This window comes from Denticeps clupeoides, chromosome 2, assembly GCF_900700375.1.
Source record: "Denticeps clupeoides chromosome 2, fDenClu1.1, whole genome shotgun sequence".
NCBI lineage: Eukaryota > Metazoa > Chordata > Actinopteri > Clupeiformes > Denticipitidae > Denticeps > Denticeps clupeoides.
In genome coordinates this window covers 35,515,641-35,537,772 of record NC_041708.1, presented here as the reverse complement: position 1 = coordinate 35,537,772, position 22,132 = coordinate 35,515,641, and the positions used below count along the sequence as shown (strand labels likewise).

Genomic DNA, 22,132 nt, shown 5'->3' with positions numbered 1-22,132 from the left:
CACGACGGCCCGGAGCCCTCGCACTTTAAACCGGGCGGCGCCGGGCCAGACGCCCGCAGATTGACAGCCCGAGGTCCCGCCCAGCCGTCCTCCAGCGCAGGGACGGGAGGGGCGGAGCTGCTCCCGGGATTATACGGGGGGGGGGGACTGGCTCGGCGTGCGGCTGCGGCTCGGGAGGGAGGCGGGCTGCGGTGAATGCGATCGAGATTTGCAATTGTCCCCCCTTCTCGGGGCCGGAGTTCAGCTCTCCGCGGAGGAGCGGGAGACAGGTAACACGATCGCATCTATTATCCCACCCCCACCCCCATCATTATTATAAGAAGGGCGTTTACATTTCACGATCGCATTTTGTTCTAAATGCAATACGTGTGCCGCCGCTCCTGCAGCCTTCTGGCTCGAAAACAAAATGACAGTCGGCGATATTTACCTTGCGGCTCCGCCAAGCCTTAATAATAAGGGGGGGTCTGCCTACATCCCTGTCATATTTGGGAGTAGGTGACGCCTTGTGGTCCATCCGCCGCCTGTAGGCTGGCTGCGTTTACCTTTTGTGGATGAGAAATGGCGATGTGCAGGTAGGTTACTTCCATGTTCGTAATATTAGTTGCCGCGACGTTTGAGCGGTCCGAGTAGAGTTGTGGATGAAGGGATTTTATTATGAGGTCGGTGCCTTTAAAGAAGAAAAAATCATTTGTGTTGGGTTTGATTTTAAAACCGGACATTTTCGTAAAGGATAAACGACTCCCGGTACATGCGCATTCTGCAGCGGAATAAAGAGTGCCGTGGGCGCATTTCACGGCGCGGTTGTCTGTACACACGCGTAAAGTCGAACAGGCGAGATCTTATCGAGAAGAAAAGAATAGAGAGAGAGAGAGAGAGAGAGAGAGAGAGACGAAGACGTGGAATAATACAGTGGCCTTGAAGCGGTCCGTGCCACGGCTCCCCCACACACACTCATCTCCACACACTTTACAAAAAAAGATTACAAGTGCTGCAACAGATTCTCCTCCGCAGTTCCCAAAAGCTATTCAAATGCCAGAGCCTTATGTAATGCAATTTCCCCCCCTATTGACTTGAGGTGGTTTTGGAGATGGATGTGTAGCTAGAGGAGTTAGTTTGTATGCATGTGTGTGCATGTTGCATGTTGATGCAGCGTGGTGATGTGTGCATGTGAGAGAAAGACAGCGGTGTGTGTGTGTGTGTGTGTGTGATGACATGATGACAGTGCTTTGTTAGGGGAACAGAGGAGCCTTGTGTTCACATGAATTATTCATCTACAGCTGCAAGACACGGACACAGAAGCAGGTAGTCACGGTGACAGAAGCGGGCTTTCAGAGAGAAGCCAGCACGTTGTCACAGACATGGCAGAAGGTGGTGATTGGAGGTCGGAGGTGGCGCTTCTGGCAGTTCAGGGGATGTTCAAAGAAATTGCAAGTCCAGAATCACGGATGGCTTCGCACCGTGAACCCTGGTAGCAGCATTTGAATTGAGGCTGGCAGCTGAACTGTGCCTGCGTGGTTGCCAACTTTGTCCAGTTGGCAACATCCTGTCTCCATACACATGTGGGTCAGTGGTGGCCTAGCGGGTGAAGAAGAGGACCCGTAATCTGTTCGAATCCCGAACCACCGAGGTGCCACTGAGCAAAGCACCGTCTCCACACAGGCACAGGGTGCCTGTCATGGCTGCTGATGGTTAAAAGCAGAGGACACATTTTGTTGTGTGCAACATGCATACAGGCACACGTATTTGCATGTAACTTTTCTTACCTTGATTCACTGAAATAATTTCATTTGGATTTATTGGACTAATGGAATGGAAAGGTTTCTTCTCAAAGTCCAGAGTTGATTCATTCTGGAGGTTTGTGCCAAATTAGCAGAAATAATTTAGGTGCCAAACTGCAAAACATGAACACCTCAAAATCTGGCAACATAGCTCTGAACTTTTCTCATCCTTTTACACACATCTGATGTAATGGATGCAAAGGTTTACAGCATTAATCAATAATCAGATAAAAGTGTGCTGATAAGTCTATTAAGAGCCCAGGTACAGTCGGAGAGCTTCTTTCCTTTCCCTCAGAAACAATACTCTCTGGTCTATTCTAGCGATCAAAAACATACGCGAGTGATTGGAGTAAATAAAAAATCATAATGGCAATACACTTATTACGCGAGAATTATGCGAGAATTATTGTGCGAGCAAGAGATGCGTGAGAGTTGGCAACCATGTGCTCTTGCCCTGTCTGCGCCTCTTAAAGGCATGTGCGGGTTCATCTGGACACTGGACACTGTGGTGCTCTAATAAACTATCTATAGGCTTGTCCCTGGCGGTTTATATTTAAAGTGTGTTCATGTGGTACTGATGGTTATTCATTATTAATTAAGGCAGCCTTATGCAGTTTTCTCACTTGCAACTCTTTCTCCCTAATGCACACACACACACACACACCACTTAGCATGCCGCTCATTGCTTCAATCCCAGATAATTCCCTCCTGGTTGGATTGGAAGATTGCAACAGGCGAGAGAGAGGGAGATTACACTGTCAGATTAGTGAAGGAGAGCTGCCCCTCACTGCAGCTGTGCAGAACCACACACACACGCACACACACACACACACACACACACACACACGGCAAAGTTTCTGAAAAGTAAAAGCATGTGTTCTTTCCCTCCCCAGATATCTGGAGGGATGGCTCCCATGGGTACTGTCTGGACTCCGGATGCCGCGTGACTCCCATACCCGCTGACGCAGATGGTGGTGTACGACCCCATCACCTAGGAGACTAGTAGTAGTGCCGGAGAAGGCTCAGTTCTGCTAAGCGATGGGTAGCCTGGGCGAGGGCGTGGACCCGGTGGCAGTGAGCCAGGCGGTCCTGGATGCGCTGTGCCCAGAATGTGGGCAGATCCACCGGGCCTGGGAGAACCACCTCTACAACTACCGGCTGGAGGTGGACGACGACCTGGTCTGCCACATCTGCCTGCAGCCGCTGGTGCAGCCGCTGGACACGCCCTGTGGACACACCTTCTGTGCCCGCTGCCTGCAGAGCTTCCTGCAGGAAAAGGACTTCTGCCCGCTGGACCGAGCGAGGCTGCAACTGCAGGTGTGTCGGCGCTCCAGCATCCTCGTCCACAAACTGTTGGACAAGCTGTCTGTTTCGTGCCCGCTGGCACCCTTGTGTGAGCTCAGCATGCCCCGCTGTGACCTGGAAGCTCATCTCAAGCACAGGTACATATAGGACACACACTAATACAGCCCTTCATACAGAACTTACAGATAGGTGACAAGTTAAAGGAATAAAACTAATAAAGGGGTCCTATCATGATGGGAGTACTGGCTTCCAGGAGTTTGACCCCCTCCCCCCATTCACAGGACTCAAGCATCTCTAAAAATCTCTAAAAGCATCTCTGTAAATTATATTATACATGACCTTCAGTCACCAGATCTCAAAACAACTCAACACACATTTGAGGTTTTGAATAGACTTTTCAACCCCTCGAAGTGAATCTCAACCACCATCAAATCTCATAAAAAAATTAACGAAACCTTCACATATTCAGTCGAGTGGAGACTGGAGATGTTATTGTCTTTTATTTGTCACCCATCTGTCCATTTACATTTATCTCATGTTGCTCTCTTATTATGTCTGGTTGATTTGTAGGACAGGTTTTTTTTGTGGGTTATAAACAGGGAACAAATTTCATCTGGATAGATAAGAAGTAGTAAATGAAAAATTATATAATAAGGTAAACCTTCATATATGCTAAATTAATAATAGGTAAAAGTTATTTATATTTTTGTAGGATTATGGCTGAGCATCTCAAACTATTGCCTGTGATCAATCAAAAATAGATTTACAATGGATTAAAAGGCTGTAATTTGTTGGTATTTTTAATGTGGACCTGTATGTGCTTAAGCACTAGCTGTGGGTCAAGAGATCCGACGAAGGAAGCTTCTCAGCTCTGAGATCGTTGTGGACATCTGTCCCTTCCCTTGATCGATGAGACCCATCGCTCGCTCTCTGTACCACCACTGGCAAAAGGAGAGCAGATCTGACATCCCATCAGGGGATTATTGCCCCTTAGTCATGTGATGGGAGATTAGTTGCTCTGGGTCCAGCGTCATGTGCAAACCGGTGGCAGCTCGGCATATTCCCCTTCAGCCATGCTGGGAAACTTTAACTCCAGAAACCTGTTCAATCATTTCTTCTGTGAGACTGCCAAAGGAAACCCAGGCCTATGGTGAGTGATTTCCAGATTACTGGTTGGTTTGATGGAGCTTTGTGAGGAAAGTACCTCAGTTTGAACTCTGTGTTTAATTAGGTTAAACACAGACGGTGTATTGCTTTGGTGTAACTCATTGTTCGGTTGGATCACCTATGATGACAACATGACTTCTAAAGGCCACTGTCTAGCCTCGTCTATTCTTACCATGCTGGCACTGTCGAGTACCAGGGCCGCAGATAAACTGAGCCTGCCCTTATGTGACAGCTTCAATGACCGGCTGCCAGCTTTGAGATGCAGAGCCACGAGGAAGCACTGATATTTGCAGTGGCCGAGGTCTGGCTTGGGAGAACCCAGAGACATCCACAGCAGTCCGCATGTTTAGCATGCTTTAATCCCATTGGGCTCTTAATTGAAGCTATTAATTGGATGACCGGCAGAATCAGGTGCTACTAAGCAGTAGAGATCCTTAAATCCATTTATCTGCAGGAGCCTCATAGCAGAGGCCATAGAATTGATCTACTTTTTGTTTGAGAAGAGAAATGCCCCTCTTTGGATTTTGGTTCTGTAATTTGGAGTTAAGATTTTCCATTTACAGCATTTATCCAGAGCGACTTACAATCAGTAGTGACAGGGACAGTCCCCCACTGGAGACACTCAGGGTTAAGCGTCTTGCTCAGGGACACGATGGTGGGGATTGGTGGGGTTTGGACTGGGTCTTCTGGTTCATAGGCGAGTGTGTTACCCACTAGGCCACTACCACCAAGATCCCACCAACAAGATGAGGAAATACACACTGTTGAAAACCATGCTATTCATGTGCTATTTTCTCGGTTACCTCTGCACATAAAAATTCACTGTATTGTACCACCAGTAGCTCTCAGAGCCCTTCAGTTTGTGAATACAGGGTGTAAGATGGTAGTAGAGTAGCCTAGTGGGTCTCAAACTTGCCTGTGAATCGGATAAAGTTGCAGGTTTGAACCTCACATGCTGCCATTGTGTCCCTGAACAAGACACAAGATCTGTTGATGTAACTAGTGATTGTAAGTTGGTCTGGGACACCGCCAGTTACACCTACTTTATGGAGGCAATGGAGACTATGGCAGAGGCTGTTTTGAAGAATCTAGTTAAGGGGACATGTATCATGAATCACATTCTCATGAAACACCTCTTCATGTACATTGTCATCAACATAATTAAGCATCATCATGTTTCTTGAAACGATCATTAACTTGCGTGAATGAAAAGTGCCCTTTTGAAGGATATTTAACCATCCTCATTTTCTAACTTAAGGTGGTTGAGAAAAAGCAAGATGTGCTACTTTGAAGCATTTTGTTGTTTGCTTGTTATTTTGTCTCACGTGTGTTATGCCATAGTTTTGAGAAGGTCCATAAATGTCCAAAAATTTGACTGCTGATGTAATGTATGATGATTGTTTAATATCTTGAATGTATTTGTAATATGGTCGCAGCTGATAGTGGGTACAGCTGGTGACTGCAGGTAAGAATACAAAAAGCAAGTAGTCAGCAATGGTTCCTAACCCCCCCGACCCCACAAAAAAAAAAAAAAAATGGCCGGTGAGTGTACATAATGTCTTTGTTCCCATGCAGGTGTCCAGGAACACAGAGCCAGAGAGCTGCCCTTGAAGCCCCCCGGCAGGACTGTGGGGAAGGGGAGGAGAGGGCCATGGTGACCGACCCACCCCAATCAACTCAGACTGTCCTGAGGGATGCCACGCCGTCACCCACCGCTGGCTCCAACGCCTGCAGCAGCACAGTACCCATGTGGACCGATGAGCCCGGTGTCGATAACCCTGCCTTTGAAGAGAGCACAGAAGAAGACAGTGAGTTATTGGCCTGGATAAACTTGTATATTAAAAAAAAAATATATATATATATATATATATATGTGTGTGTGTGTGTGTGTGTGTGTGTGTGTGTGCACATGTCAACAGTCGGTGTGTTATTGAAGCTGAAGGGGTGTGGCTACTTTTCCTGTAGGTGTCGTTGGACTGGAATGTGCTCCTCCCCGGGTAAAGCGGCCCCTCAGCAACCCCTGCATTCATCTCCTGCGCACCGGCAGCTCCGTCTCCTCTGGGTGGGACTGTGCTGAGTCTCCACCCCTTTCAGCAGAAGAAGGTGGAGCCTCACAATGACACCAGACACCACCCACTTATAATAGGAGTCCAGATTGCACATATAACAACACCAGACTGCTAAAAAAAAATAAGCAAGAGTGCAAGATTTAATACCCGACCCAGTTGTGAATGTTAGATGGAAGTCAGACCCGTTGTCATCAGGATATTGTACTCCCGTATCGATCAGTATTTCGGCTTCAGAGGAAATGTGGTGTTAGCTGGCTGTCTAATAATATCCACTCTATTCCTCAGGCAGCTTACAGCGGATAAAAAGAGCTTTGCTTCATGTCTAAAAATGTGAGCCAAGGTGCTGAGTTTTGTCTATCTGGCCTGAGGTCTGCAGCTTCTGCAATTGTTATTTCTGTCTCTTCCCTTCAGGGTGTGTGAAGTTGCCCTCCCTTCCTGAAGGGGAGATCACTACCATCGAGGTCCATCGCAGCAACCCCTACGTGGAGCTGGGCATCAGCATTGTTGGGGGTAATGAGACCCCGCTGATCAATGTGGTGATACAGGAGGTTTATCGTGATGGGGTCATCGCCCGGGATGGGAGACTGCTCGCTGGGGACCAGATATTACAGGTAAAGCACTACAGAACAAAAGAAGATGGCAATCTTATGACACATTTCCGACATCCCATGTCTGCATCTTTAGGTTCAGTGGTACATCAAAGGTCTCTTTCTGACCAAATATTATTGAGGAGACATTTTCTGACACAGCGGTGGCACTGATGTAGTCATTTTCTGTTCCATTCCAATGTTTTCCAAAGCCTGTCATCGAAATATTAACTGGTTAGAACTACAGGGTGGGCCATTTATATGGATACACCTTAATAAAATGGGGATGGTTGGTGATATTAACGTCCTGTTTGTGGCACATTAGTATATGTGAGGGGGCAAACTTTTCAGGATGGGTGGTGACCATAGTGGCCATTTTGAAGTCGGCCATTGGATCCAACTTTTGTTTTTTCAATAGGAAGAGGGTCATGTGACACATCAAATTTATTGGTAATTTCACAAGAAAAAAACATAGTGTGCTTTGTTTTTTAATGTAACTTTATTCTTTCATGAGTTATTTACAAGTTTGTGACCACTTATAAAATGTGTTCAATATCACCAACCATTGCCATTTTATTAAGGTGTATCCATATAAATGGCCCGCCCTGTATATAGAAACATGGTTAATAACGTTCTTTTTTGTAAATTCAGTCTACAGTCCACCAGGCCTGTAGTATTCAGTGAACCCAGCACCTAGCACAGCTCAGGCAAAAAAATTCTCTTTCCAAATTCAGCCGTGGTGCAGAATTACTGCCACTTTTAGCCAGTCACACAATTAGATTTCCCCAGGATTCGCCGTTCCGGTGTGTGTTGCTTTAAAAACAAATGAGGAGGGTAGAGGCATAATGAGGAGGAGAGCAGCCTATAGATGTTAGCAGGCATTTGCGGAACACCACACTGGTTCTTCAGAGGCCCACGTAATGGAACTAAAAATATTGATTTGTGCTCATTTTTACATTCAGTCACCAAGCAACTGCAATGCTTCACACGTTTTCATGCCATGACGGCTGGTGGAGTTACTTTTTTAGAGGAGACATTCTCTGGGCAGACAAGGCTTGAGAAAGGGGAGGTAACCTTTCCCCTTATGATGACATAAGGGGAGAAATTCCAGATCTAACCGCCTGAGCTTTACATTTTACATTTACATTTATGGCATTTGGCAGACACCCTTATCCAGAGCGACTTACAACGTGCTTTCAAGTTACCATCGATGAAGAGATCAATTCCGGTTCACTAGGACCCCAACTATGAAAACATCTATTTAATTCACTCTGTTGTAGATTCTGTACACAAAGTTCGACAACAAGAAAATTACAATTTAATCTAAATATTCTTTAAAGAGGAAGGTCTTGAGCTGTCGTTTGAAGGTGCTCAGTGACTGAGCTGTTCTGACCTCGAGGGGAAGTTCATTCCATCACCGAGGGGCCAAGACGGAGAAGAGTCTAGATGAGCGTCTTCCTTTTACCTTCAGAGATGGAGGGACCAGGCGAGCAGTACTGGAGGCTCGGAGTATACGAGGTGCAGTGCGAGGTGTAATAAGGTCTGTGAGGTAGGATGGTGCTGCTGCATGTTTGGCTTTGTAGGCCAGCATCAGTATTTTGAACCTGATGCGTGCAGCTACTGGGAGCCAGTGGAGGGAACGTAGCAGAGGGGCGGTGTGGGAGAATTTGGGAAGGTTGAAGATCAGTCGTGCTGCTGCATTTTGTATGAGTTGAAGAGGTCGGATGGTGCATAGTGGTAGACTCGCTAGAAGGGAGTTGCAGTAGTCCAGTCGTGAGATTACTAAGGACTGGACCAGTAGTTGGGTGGCCTGGGTTGACAGATAAGGGCGGATTTGTCTGATATTGTAGAGAAGGAATCTACATGAGCGGGAAAGATTGCTGATGTGAGTTGAGAAGGAGAGTTGGTTGTCTATTGTTACGCCAAGGTTGCGGGCTGTTGCAGAAGGAGAGAGCTGCGAGTTGTCTAGGTAAATAGCAAGATCCTGGTGTGGTGAATCTGCTGGAATGAATATTAGTTCAGTTTTGGTGGGATTGAGTTGGAGGTGATGGGCTGTCATCCAAGGCGAGATGTCTGTTAGACATGCAGAGATTTTGGAAGCAGCATGAAGATCAGAGGGAGGAAAGGAGAAGAGGAGTTGTGTGTCGTCAGCATAGCGGTGGTAGTATAATCCATGTGAGGAAATGACCTCACCAAGTGATCTCGTGCTGAGCTGCCACTCTCTGAATGGCGAAGCAAAATGGCCAAAGCACGCTTTATACATTTCACCATTTTTAGCCACTGCAGGACCGTAACCAGCCTAGGGGAGGGGATATTAATGTTAAATAATCTCACAAAGTGAAATATTCATAATAGGGGACCTTTAACAATTAAAATAAGCGTTCCTCACACCTTCTCTCCTCTCAATGCAATGCATTTTAGAAACAAATTAACACATTTACCTACTTTTAATCTTAAATTTAATATTAATCTTCTTTCATCAAGCGGATTGATCAGCCAACATGTAGTTTGTTCACAAACTTCCCTTTTTGTAGTATTAATTGATATTTCTGGACATCCCACAGCAGTCTTGTCTGTTATCGTTCCTTGTTCTGTTACTTTTCTGACTGCTCCAGGTGAACAATGTGGACATCAGTAATGTCCCCCATAACGTTGCCCGGGCAACCCTCGCACGCCCCTGCGCCACCCTGCAGCTGACAGTGCTGAGAGAGCGCCGCTGCGCTGCCCGGCCGCCCGGCCCCGCCACGCCGGAGGGTAGCCCCAACAGCCTGCGCATCACCCTGCTGAAGCGCAACTCCAGTGAGCAGCTGGGCATCAAGCTGGTGCGCCGCACCGATGAGGCGGGAGTGTTTGTCCTGGACCTGTTGGAGGGCGGTCTGGCAGCCAAGGACGGGCGACTGTGTAGCAACGACCGCGTGCTGGCAGTGAACGAACATGACCTGAGGAACGGGACACCAGAACAAGCCGCGCAGATCATACAGGTACGCGCAGGAAACCTGGTTTGAGAAGATTCCATACGTTCCCACCCTTATTCTAGAATTCTTCTGTTGTTTCAGAAAAAGTAGAGGAACCAAAAATATCAGTTCTGTGTAAAAAAAAATGCAAGAATATGGACGGAATTGGGGCAGTGGTGGCCTAGCGGTTAAGGAAGCGGCCCCGTAATCAGAAGGTTGCCGGTTCGAATCCCGATCTGCCGAGTTGCCACTGAGCAAAGTACCGTCCCCACACACTGCTCCCCGGGCGCCTGTCATGGCTGCCCACTGCTCACTCAGGGTGATGGGTTAAATGCAGAGGACAAATTTCACTGTGTGCACCGTATGCTGTGCTGCTGTGTATCACAAGTGACAATCACTTCACTTTACTTATTGCATTTTTGCTTTGATGAGATTGCTTGTGTGATTCTGCATAACTTTATACTGTGCGTTTTGGTGCATCTGTGTATGTGTGTGTGTGTGTGTGTGTGTGCCTCTGTAAAACACACTCATCACGTTTCATTGGCTTGTTAGTGGTTGTCTGTTAAATCATGTAGCCATTCCATACGACTCTCACCAGACATCCTGACAGATGTCTCCAGGGAGACCTGAGAAGTGGTGTCAAGGTTAATTAGTTGTGACGTTCCAGAGACTTCTCTCGGCTGAAGGGTTGGGTGCTAAAAGAGATGTGGAAGTCTACGGCTTGAGATCTCTGAATTTTTTTTTTTTTTTTACTATTCTCTCCAATATGGTCTCTGTCCCGCTCTTTGTCCTCCCTCCAGACGAGTGGAGAGAGAGTCCACCTCCTGATTGGCCGGTCAAACAAGCAAACCACACCCATCCCAGTGAGCCTGAATGCCGTCAGAGAGAGCTGGTGCCATGACAACGCCACACCCCTCCCCCACACGGCAGCACCAAGCCCAGTGCCCAGCCTGCAAACGGTGCGGGCCAGCACTCACAGGGTCAGTCTGCTGCCTCCTGCCTTTTGTGTCGAACAATGTTCTCTCATGGCACCATTAGGATGGACACCATGTGCACATCCTTATTTGTGCACATTTTTCTGAAAGCTTGTGGAGCTCAAGAGAATCGCAAGGGAGAAACTGATGAAGTTTTCCAGGAAGGGTTAGATGCTAGATGATGCACTGTTGAATACATCAAATGTCACTTCTTAATAAAGGTGTTATTATGACCATGCTTGTGGTTATTGGAAGGTTGGAAACATTGTGAAATTGACCTTTTTTTTGTAAATGAGCCTTTACACGGTGCTTTTAATTATGCGCTTAGCGCCTGTAAATATGGATGAGTAGTGCGTCTCTGGGGGGAGTTTGGGGCCGTGGTCAGTCTCACAGTGGGGGGGTGTGTGTGCATTGTTGTGTTGCAGGACCTCTCTCAGTGCGTCACCTGTAAGGAGAAGCAGATCACCGTGAAGAAGGAGCCACAGGAGTCACTGGGCATGACCGTGGCAGGAGGCCGAGGCAGCAAGAGTGGCGAGCTGCCGATCTTCGTAACCAGTGTCCAGCCCCATGGCTGTCTGGCGCGAGACGGACGCATCAAACGAGGTGAGAGAGGCTCTGGCTCTGTAACCTGCATGCATACAGCATTTGCTGTCCAAGGTGACCTGCATTTGACCGTGGCACGTCGGTGTGTCAGGTGACGTGTTGCTTAGCATCAACGGGCAGGACCTGACGTGCCTGAGTCACAGCGAGGCAGTGGGGACACTGAAGGCCAGCGCTGCCTCCTCTTCAGTCCAGCTGAGAGCGCTGGAGGTTAGCATGGTGGCAGAGCAGGAACAGGAAGAGGACTTCCTCCCTCATCATGACAACAACGACTATGACGCCAGCTGGTCACCTTCATGGGTCATGTGGCTTGGTTTGCCCAGGTGAGTTAAGCCGACGGTCCAACGTTAATTCTATTTTTAGACTGTACCTCTGCCTACTGCTGTCCATGATTATTCCGTCATTGGAGATCATTTGCACGACTTTACACAAAAAGGGAGATTTTTTTTTACAAACAAAGAACAGAACACGCATGATAACATCAGACAAGACTGAGGACTGAATGGGGAAGAAAGCGCAGGAGCCCGACAATCCTGACCCACTTCCTGACCCAAAGAGCCCAGAGACAGACTGTTCTGTTTGTCTGTGTGTGTTCACAACATGGGTTCTCCTACCACTGCTATGCTGATGACACACAACTCATCTTCAGGGTCTTCACAACTCTGCTTCCTTCAAGATCTATGCATGTCTAACGGACATTTCACTGGTTCCGGTAGAATCTTCACCACATCAGGATCTTGCTATCTACCTGGACAATTCATAGATCTCTCCTTCTGCAACTGCACACAACCTTGGAGTGCACACAACTTTGGAGTAACTGTAGACAACCAACTTTCCTTCCTCAGCTCACATTAGCAATCTTTCCCGCTCATGTAGGATCCATCTCTACAATATCAGATGGATCCGCCATTGTCTATCAACACAGGCCACCCAGATACTTGTTCGGTCTCTAGTACTCTCACGACTGGAATACTGTAAATACCTTCTAGCTGGTCTACCTCTGAGGGCCATCCAACCTCTACAACTGATACAGAATGCAGCCTCACAGCTGGTTTTCTCCTACACCACCTTACTCCACTGGCTCCCAGTAGCTGCCCACATCAGATCCAAACACTAAGGCTGGCCTTCAAAGTACAGACATGGGGTAGCACCATCCTTCCAAACTGCAGTTTTTGTTTCAGTTCTACGGAATGTCAACTAACGCCAGCAGAAATATGTTTGACTTCTGATGCTGACATCGCTGTTGACCAACACAGGGGCATCTGGCTCAATCACTCCCTGGATTAGCAGCATGAGGGACTGGTCAGCATCAAACACTGACTTTCTAACACCACCACTCTCCCCCGTCCCCTGACTGCTGTCCTGGTTCATCTTTTTCTCCATCTCTCCATCCCTCCCAGCTACCTGCACAGCAGCCACGAGATTGTACTACGCAGGAATCACCCAGGCAGCTGGGGCTTCAGCATCGTTGGGGGTTATGAGGAAACCCATGGCAACCAGGCATTCTTCATCAAGACCATTGTACTAGGAACACCGGCATATTATGATGGACGACTGAAGTGAGTGGTCAGACGTGCCTCTGTTATCCTTTATCCAACGGTGGTAGGACAATGGCAAGAAAAGGTGTTTGAACCCTTTTGGAATGTCATGGTTTTCTGCATTCATTTGTAATAAAAAGTGAAGGATATTGACAAATATAATGTTCACAAAAAAAAAAAGATATTTCAAGTTGTTATTGAGAACAACCATAAACAACTCCTATTGCTTGTTGAATTGGTTGAACCCCCCTTGGCAGTTATAAACCGAACCAGCGGCTTCCTGTAGCTGTAGCTTCAGGAAGAATATTAGCCAATTTTTTTATGGCAGAACTGCTTCAGCTCAGTCACATTCTTAGGACACACCAGGTGCATGGTTCTCTTCATTCAATGGCATCTCTTTTGGGCCACTGAAGCCATCCATGCGTTGGGCCATTGTCCTGTTGCATCACCCAATGTCTACAGAGTTCCAGCTGACATATAGACACTCTGACGTTATCCTGGAGAAATTTGGAAACGGGTGGGATTGGGAATTCATCTTCCCCCCAGTGATTGCAAGACAGCCAGTCACTGATGCAACAAATCCAAATCACCCAGCTTACTACAGGGTTGACGATTTCATGATGATGTGCACTGCTCTTTTTATGCCAGATTGAGTGCTGCATCTTCTTCCCAAATAGTTCAGTCTTAGTCCCTGTCTACACAAGAACGTTTTGCTCTAAAACAGGAAAAGTTTCATCTGATCTGGCCTTGCATCCAGATAGCATTTCCCAGAATGGCAATTTTCTTAAACAAGTTCCAGACTCAATTTCTCTTTTCTGCGTATTTCTGGAGACGGCAAAGTGTCTATTTTTGTGAAAATGCTGATGTATTAGCCCAACCTCCTTCCTGACCCATAGCCCCCTCATACATACATACAGAACCTTCTGGTTCATTGGCGAGTGTGTTACCCACTAGGCTACTACTACCCTGAATTCTTTGAAATTACTATGCAACCCTTTCCAGTAAAAACAGTTCTTGATCACAGATAATCTGAAAGCTCTTTTTGGCAAGCCGTGATCTCACAAAATATTCAACTGAAGCAATCTCAAAGGGTTTGAATGTCAAAGTGGCTCTGGGCCACACTTCTAATTCTCTTAACAAGCCTCCAGCTATGCTAACACCTTACTTCAGTTAGCTTTTATGAGGTTATTAACTCAAGGGTTCTCATACTTTTTCCTTTGTGGTTGTTCTTAATAGTTAAAGTGAAGTGATTGTCATTGTGAAACAAGGCACAGCACACGGTGACACAAAGAAATGTGTCCTCTCCATTTAGTCCATCACCCTTAGTGAGCAGTGTGGAGCCATGAAAGGTGTCCAAGGAGCACTGTTTTGGGACGTTGCCTTGCTCAGTGGCACCTTTGGCCGGTTTGTGATTTGAACCCGCAACTTTCCAAGTATGGGTCTGCTTCCTTATCCGCTAGGCCACCAAATAAAGAAAAAAAAATCATAATTTTGGGCAAACATTTGTCATTACCCTTGACATTTTATAAAATTGAATGCAGAAAATCATGAAATTCAAAAGGGTTCACTAACTTTTTTTTGCTACTGTAGTTTAGCGGGTAAAATGTTTAACTGTCAGTTAATTTACCTGATTTTAAGATTCCATTTGACTGTGCTGGAACAACAGAGACCAGAAGGACCCAGTTTTTGTGGCGCTAAAAATGACACTCTGTCTCACCTTAATGCTTCATTAAATCATATGCAAGTATAGCACTGTAGATCCCTTTCTCATTGCTTCCTCCTCTGTTTCTTTGATCTTAATACTCATTGTACACAGGGCCAAGCACAATCTCTGTTAGTCGACTCAGCACCTCATCTGCTATCAAACCAAACATGCAGATAGATTATCTAGGGTGACCTGACGTCCTGTTTTCCCAAGACATGTCCTCTTTTTAGACCAGGAAGACCTGCCTTAATATATTGAGAAGGCCATTAACAGATCATGACACTTTCGTGAGCACTCCTGACATGCTAAATGTCCTCTTAAAATATATACCCGTCTATGTGTAAGTTGGTGTAATCACAATGTACAGGGTGGGCCATTTATATGGATACACCTTAATAAAATGGGAATGGTTGGTGACATTGAACACATTTTATAAGTGGTCAGAAACTTGTAAATAACTCATGAAAGAATAAAGTTACGTTAAAACCAAGCACACCATTGTTTTTTGAAATTACTAATAAATTTGATGTCACATGACCCTCTTCCTATTGAAAAAACAAAAGTTGGATCCAAAATGGCCACTATGGTCACTACCCATCTTGAAAAGTTTGCCCCCTCACATATACTAATGTGCCACGTTAATATCACCAACCATTCCCATTTTATTAAGGTGTGTCCATATAAAAGGCCCACCCTGTATAATGTCCTGCTAGGATGACATGGAGCACATGCATGCGACACAGGCAGCCCTGTCCAAAAATGCAGTATTTTTTTTGGAGAATAATACTCACAGTACATGTGAGCCGAAAATAAGGTAATTTTTTTTGCAAGAGATACCAGTGTTCAAAAACGTTTTTCCATTCCTTTTTACTTATTCCATTCAGTTCAGGCATAAAACGTTCTGCGTGCGCAGTTATGGTGAACCTCTTCTTGCTTTTCTGTAGGTGCGGGGACATGATCATTGCCGTAAACGGGCTGCCGACTGCTGGCATGAGCCACTCCGCCCTGGTGCCCATGTTGAAGGAGCAGCGGAGTCGGGTGGCGCTCACAGTGGTGTCTTGGCCTGGCAGCCTGGCGTAGCTCGCCCCTCAGACTCTACTTACATCTGTGTTTTTAACGCTCCCGTTTTTGTAATGCGTCGCCACGGATGTGCCGTTACTGTAAACGTGGGTCTCAGAACTTGATTTGCTTCACTCGATGCCAGGAAAGAAAAAAAAAAAACAGGCCTTAGTAACCCTGCCACGCCCGTGTGGCCTCACCCCCATGAGCGCAGCCTTAAGGTCTTTCCATTACCATGACAACCAGCGGTCCAATGTATTTGGGGGGGTTTTATATTTGTGTGTGTGTGTCTGTATGTGTGTGTTAAAATATTTGTTTAATAAATCTTTCCCACAGCGGTGAAATTCAGGCTTCTGTTGTATGCTTGGTTACAAATTCCATGATTTGGTGATGGTAGAGACGTGGTTTTCCCATTTAGCAGAACACATTATCCTGCTGTAAAGGGACAGTGGCATCGGGGAATACCGCTTCCAGCGAGGTGTGTCCTGCCACAAAGTAGATCATTGCCCAAAGCATGCCTTCACCAACTTTCCTTCTCGCTACAGCCACATGATGTGTCATGGCCATAGTTCACTGCTCTGCACAGCTTGGGTGGTAGCAAGGATCAGGTCAGGTGTGTTAGGTGAGGGTAAACGGTCCCGATTTCCCTTCATTGGACCAGTTATGTTTTAGTCTTGACTTCTTACACTAGTCAATGCCCCCCCCCGTTAACACTAATATTAATGACAAAGCTTCCTGGACTTGCTGCCTAATGTACACCCCACCCACAGCAAGATAAAAACCCAGGTCACCTTTGTGATATTAAATGTGAGGGGTGGACACATGGTTTACAGCAGATGTTAGAGCAGCCATACAGCACGGTTTTCCCTCAACAATATGGTGTAAGGAAATAGAAGTAAAGGTGTCCTACCACAACACTTATTATCCTAACCCCCAAACAAATTAATCTTACCACTAAGTATTCTGTCCCCAATTTGGTGGCCATCTAGATGATGGATTCATGGTCTACCACAGGAAGGGAATTAAAGTTGTAAAACACAGAGCTCCCACCCACCCAAGTGGGTTCCTCACAAGGAACCTCAGTTCCAGCAGATAATGAACACACACTGAAAGTACTGCAGAAAAAAAATGGTTTATTAAAGTGATCAGGTTGTAACAAAAAAAAAAAAACTGGATGTAAAAGGGGCTGGTCTTGAGATGAGCTGAAAGGCTACACTTCGTTTTGTGCCTCCGGGTTCAACTTGAAGTTCTGTAGACGGACTGCTAGCTTAGCAGCATCGGAAACCTTGGCTCTACCGGAAGGCTCCTGCTTTGGTTTGGTTTTTTTCTGGGTCAAGGTGACAAAACCAAGTCAGTGCATGAGTTTACTCTGCAAAACAGACGGTGGCTACACCTCACCTAGGGTTGCAAACGGTCCCGAATTGTGGCCGATTTTAATTTGGCCCTTCCACGACAGCATCAAAAACGTAGCTTAGTCAGCCAATAATAGACTAATGTAAGCATGGCAAAAATAAAAATTTGCAAAAAGGTGTCAAACTCAAGATAACTTTATATAGATCAATTATTATGGGCCGGCAATATGAAGCGCTGGTTACACAAACTACAGATCCCATAATGCAGTGAGTCAGTTTGCCTTGCTGAACGCGATTTTTTTTAACACTGCAGCAGAATCTGTACAGGAGCAACTTCCACTAAGGACGTGCTATACAAAGTAAAACTCAGGCTTGTATCGGCGATACTGATAATGCATATAAAACTAAATATTTAGAATCTCTTTAGAATCCTTGGTACGTACTGCGGTGCCGTGGGGGCTATTTATCAGCGCTGAGCTGCTGACTAATATAAAGAGTCCCTCATTTGCGGGTTGAGGAGGTAGGCAAGTCTAACCTCCATGAGATGGAGGAGGGGGCTATAGAGGGAGCCAAGACATCCAGTTTACCTCAATTTTCTTCCTCTCCGGGTCATGGACTACTGAGTGTCGCTTGAGACTTTCCTGCAGGTTCAGGATAAACAGTAGCAAAGTCAGAACAAACTCCCAGGTTTAAGCGTTCCACTAATTAAACTAGTCTGCTTTTAAAAATCAATCCCGTGAGACCAGTCACGTTTCGACATATTTGGCAGACTGACCCCGGCCACATTACACGTCCATCTGTGTAACACACCAGGTGAAATTATTCCATCTGTTCTAGGGTTGAATGATGCACCTACCTCCATGGCAAAGGCCTTTCCGCAGCCTGCATGTGGGCAGGAGAAGGGCCGCGTGCCCTCGTGGAAGGACCGCACGTGATTCTGCAGGTTGAAGCGGGTCGTGTAGCTCTGCTGGCATCCTTCCGTGGTGCACCTGAACACGCAACGCTCACCCGAGTGAACGCGCTTCTGGTGCGCATGCAAGAAACAGGCCTTGTGGAACACCCTTTTACACTGGTCACACTGCAGGTTCACTGGGGGAGGTAGTTATAAAAATAAATAAATAAATAAAATAAAAGAGGAGGAGAGGAGAGCCTAGATTATCAGATTTAATTTAAAAGAAAAGGACATTTACATCTGTGCTCCAGCTTCTTGTGGCTTTGATATTCGGTCCAGGTTTTCCCTTGAAAAGAACAGTCCTCTTCTCCACAAGGGTAGCCTAAAAATTTTTTTTAAATGAAATAAATAAATATCAACTTAAACATGAAGTGATTGTCATTGTGAAACAGTGCAGCAGAGCACACGGTGACAACGAAATGGGTCCTCTGCATGTAACCAATCGCCCTTGCCACCCAGCCATGACCGGCGCCTGGGGAGCAGTGTGTGGGGACAGTGCTTTGCTCAGTGGCACCTCGGGATTCGAAGAGGCAACCTTCTGATTACGGGGCTGCCTCCTTAACCGCTAGGCCACCGCTGCCCCTCAAATCTTCAGCAGTAAGTGTGCATATTGAAGAGCATGTGACGTCACCTTTGTGGACCTTCAGATGGTGTGTCATGAGTTTGGACGTAGTGAAGCTCCGGCCACACCCCTCAAAACTGCATCTTCAGAAGTTCACATAAAATAGATTAAAAAAAAAAAAAAAAAAAAAAGCAACAAACGTTGCCAGATTGGGCCGCTGAAGCCCCCAGATCTTACATGAACACATTTCACTACCCAGGAGCCCCAAACGAAAAGGAGCTCGGCTATAAACTGAGGGAAGGCAAAGACTACACAGCATAGCTGAAGAATGCATGATGTAAAAAAATGGCCATTGGGCTGTGTTGCAAGCCGCTGGTAGTCCAGTGGCAGAGTTTTGTAGCGAGAAGGCCGCATTTGATTTATGAGACCCATGTGTCGGCCATTTAAGACCGTGGTTGAAACATCTATTACTTAAACTTGAGAGAACAAAACCTCAGACTCTTTTTTGGGGGGATATGGAGCTGTATCTGGCAACTCCGGCTGAGGGCCCAGCACAGCACGTCGTACTCACTGTACATCGAAAAGTTGAACGTGCACGATTTTGTGGCCCTTCAGCTGGCCTCGTTTGTGGAAGTCCTTGGTACAACCCTCATGATCACACTGGAGGGGAAAGAAAAATGTAAAACGTCCAGGACATTTTATTGTGTTTTGTTGCAGCTGAAAACGCCTAATTATGAACTAGGAATGAACTTGTGAGCTTTGTACAAGTCCATTAAAAACAACAACTGGGCTATTAAACGAGAGGTGCAAAGGCTGGTCCTGGAGGTCCGACCTTGTAACGCTTGCTGCGTTGGTGGGCCTGGGCGACGTGGCTCTTCATGCCGGCGGCGGCCGAGCACCTGGAGGGCAGAGGGGAGAACCGTGAGGGACCCGGGGACCCGAGGTGAGGGGGGACGGGACGCCGACGCTCGTCTCACACGCAAGGCCGCTCTCCGCCGTGCGTCAGCCGGTGGCGGGCGAGCTGGCGCCGGGCGCAGAAGCTCCTGTCGCAGTCCTCGCAGGCGAACGGCCTCTGTCGCCAGGAGGAAGGGACACTTGAGGGACACCTGAGGGACACCTGAGCGACGCGGAGTCGCCGCCGGACGCGCGCAGAACGCTACTCACCAGTCCGGTGTGTTTGCACAGATGCGCGTCCAGCTTCCACGCTTTGGTATAAGACGCTTTGCAGTTCAGGAAAGAGCAAACAAAGTTCTTGCGCGGATCGTGCAACTTCTCTCCCATGGTTTTATGGTGTTTTGTTTTAATCGTATTTTGTGTCTAGCAGGAGTTACGTGCCGCCTGCGTTCTGGTTTTATCCGTAGTGGAAGGTACTACCGCCAGAGGACACCGGGGAACCCTCCCGAAAACTACGTTCTCAACGTTCCTCTTTCAGAAGGAACAAACAAAAAAAACAACAGCGTACAACAATGAAAAACACATTTACTGCGGCAAAATGCACCGATTTTTGACTACGGCTTCCATGTGGCCACATTTCCGATTTGGCTCCTTCCTGTGGGTGGGGGGGTCCCCCTGTCACCCAACACGCATCAGACATGACCTATGAAGAGTTATTATGTGTGTGTACAGTACAGGACACCTTCTCATTCAACGTGTTTTCTTTACTTTCATGACCATTTATGTTGGTAGATTCTCACTGAAGGCATCAGAACTATGAATGAACACATGTGGAGTTATGTACTTAACAAAAAGTGGAGACCTGGACTCCACAGTCACCGGACCTGAACCCAGTCCAGATGGTTTGGGATGAGCTGGACCAACAAGTGCTAAACACCTCTGGGAACTCCTTCAAGACTGTTGGAGAAGCATTTCAGGTGACGACCTCTTGAAGCTCATCGAGAGAATGCCAAGAGTGTGCAAAGCAGTAATCAGAGCAAAGAAACTAGAATATAAAACATGCTTTCAGTTATTTCACCTTTTTTGGTTAAGTACAGAACTCCACACGTGTTCATTCATAGTTTTGATGCCTTCAGTGAGAATCTACCAACATAAATGGTCATGAAAATAAATACAACACATTGAATGAGAAGGTGTCCAAACTTTTGGCCTGTACTGTATATAAATATATATGAGATTTGTAAAGCCTGGTATTAAATCACGTATTGGGTTTAGATTTAGAGAATATAGTGCAGCTGCTATCATGTGACCAGCTCCACCTTGATCTGGACGAGCCGGTTGAAAGTGGCTGCTGGCTTTCATCCTGCGGCCGGTTCCTTATTACAGGATGGATCGTGTTGCGTCGGATGAGAATCACATCACCCCCCCAATCACCAAGGTTGTGACCCACGACCTTTTAAACAATGTGGCTGGCGAGAGTATATCAATATTGTATTGATATGTAAAGGCATGATCTTTCACTCCGTTTCGACAGAGACTGGAGCCACGGTGGCTCCTTCCGGCATGTTTGTACACGGGGACTTTTGTTGCGAGTTGGAGAGACAATCCGTCTCCATCACACGGAATTTACGGCCGTAATCAGGGCTTATCAACAACGCTTATGCGTTTTACTGATAGGCGTGATTTACTGCTAACCAGAATCCAATGCTCTTCCACGGCCTGTCCCAAGGTGATCCAGCTTGCTCAATGCACGAATAAATACCACCTTTCCATATCTTACAGCATCCACGCTCTCCATTCAGATCATAGTCATTTTACTCGTAATAGATGCGAAAATATGGTCAGTAGATGACACTAGGTCCAATGGTGAAGGGGAAAATGACTCCTTACCAAAAATTACATTAATATGAAATTATATTCATATTGCTTTTCCGCAGTCAATTGTCCAGTGTAAATAAACACTCATTTATGGGAAGCAATGAAGTCAACGTAATTTGTTAATGTTCTTAACTAGGCGTTTTGTGTGTCTCAAGTTTACTAAAGTATTTCCAATTGAAGGGGTTGTGTCTGCCATGTGTATGTCTGGCGTAGTAAATCTGATTTTGCCGGTGTATATTTATGCTCTCATTGTGTAATCCAAGTTTCATAGGGGAAATAGTTTGCCTTCGGGGTGTTTGTGATCATCACAATTCATGATGTTACATTACAATATTGTTGCCAAGGAAAAGTCCAAATATAACATTACAGTCTTAATAAGTAAGAATACATTTGATGATTCGGTACATATTGAAGGCAACGTTTACTTACTCCATGGTAAATCAAAAAAAAATCTAGCAGATGTAGCATCTAATATTGTGGGGATTTTTCAAGAATAACCGCAAAAGGGTGACGTCTCGTAATCTGGTCAAGCTTGAGTCCAGGATGTGCCGTAAAGTACGTACACGGTGTGTAGTTGACGGGAAAGACGGAGTTGGTGTGTTCTTGTAAACCATATCTAATCTCAAGATGTTCCCAAACACGGCAGAAGGCCGTCTTCGCTCTGTTACACCAAAACCGGGCCTGTAGATGCGGAGCGCTCATCCACAGTTGGGAAATTCTCTCCAGCCCGAGGAAAGGGGAGGAAAGCGATAAGGAAA

The 22,132-nt window shown here is 46.3% G+C and overlaps 2 protein-coding genes across 4 annotated transcripts; one reads left to right on the top strand and one right to left on the bottom strand.

The window, feature by feature from the left end:
* The first annotated feature begins 136 nt into the window (after positions 1–136).
* Positions 137–16,080, top strand: lnx2a (ligand of numb-protein X 2a). 3 transcript variants are annotated; one of them, XM_028970644.1, is made up of 11 exons: positions 137–269; positions 2,672–3,095; positions 5,826–6,058; positions 6,216–6,353; positions 6,731–6,930; positions 9,522–9,887; positions 10,661–10,840; positions 11,260–11,437; positions 11,529–11,757; positions 12,835–12,993; positions 15,622–16,080. In XM_028970644.1, the coding sequence occupies exons 2-11, from the start codon at positions 2,872–2,874 to the stop codon at positions 15,755–15,757; spliced, it is 2,043 nt and encodes a 680-aa protein (XP_028826477.1). In that variant the 5' UTR covers positions 137–269; positions 2,672–2,871; the 3' UTR covers positions 15,758–16,080. The 3 variants fall into 3 exon arrangements, with proteins under 3 accessions (XP_028826477.1, XP_028826475.1, XP_028826476.1); XM_028970642.1 differs by having other exon boundaries at positions 2,672–3,220; XM_028970643.1 differs by lacking the exon at positions 137–269 and adding an exon at positions 358–572 and having other exon boundaries at positions 2,672–3,220.
* An 845-nt stretch (positions 16,081–16,925) lies between these two features.
* On the bottom strand, positions 16,926–19,937 carry gtf3ab (general transcription factor IIIA, b). Its single transcript, XM_028970013.1, has 9 exons — positions 19,767–19,937; positions 19,580–19,674; positions 19,435–19,501; positions 19,174–19,262; positions 18,672–18,745; positions 18,279–18,362; positions 17,945–18,177; positions 17,676–17,729; positions 16,926–17,063 (listed from the first exon to the last, which is right to left on the bottom strand). Exons 1-9 carry the CDS (start codon positions 19,881–19,883, stop codon positions 16,947–16,949), a joined length of 930 nt encoding a protein of 309 aa, XP_028825846.1. The 5' UTR covers positions 19,884–19,937; the 3' UTR covers positions 16,926–16,946.
* Positions 19,938–22,132: the final 2,195 nt, after the last annotated feature.

Excerpts from the sequence above, each read along its gene's own strand:
- lnx2a (XM_028970642.1), top strand. The coding sequence starts at position 2,817 with ATGGGTAGCCTGGGCGAGGGCGTGGACCCGGTGGCAGTGAGCCAGGCG. Across the intron at positions 6,354-6,730 it reads ACCCCTTTCAGCAGAAGAAG|GGTGTGTGAAGTTGCCCTCC; the intron begins GTGGAGCCTCAC and ends TCTTCCCTTCAG. Across the intron at positions 11,438-11,528 it reads AGACGGACGCATCAAACGAG|GTGACGTGTTGCTTAGCATC; the intron begins GTGAGAGAGGCT and ends TCGGTGTGTCAG.
- gtf3ab (XM_028970013.1), bottom strand. The coding sequence starts at position 19,883 with ATGGGAGAGAAGTTGCACGATCCGCGCAAGAACTTTGTTTGCTCTTTC. Across the intron at positions 19,502-19,579 it reads GGCGGAGAGCGGCCTTGCGT|GTGCTCGGCCGCCGCCGGCA; the intron begins GTGAGACGAGCG and ends TCTGCCCTCCAG. Across the intron at positions 17,064-17,675 it reads CGGAGAGGAAGAAAATTGAG|AAAAAAACCAAACCAAAGCA; the intron begins GTAAACTGGATG and ends ACCTTGACCCAG.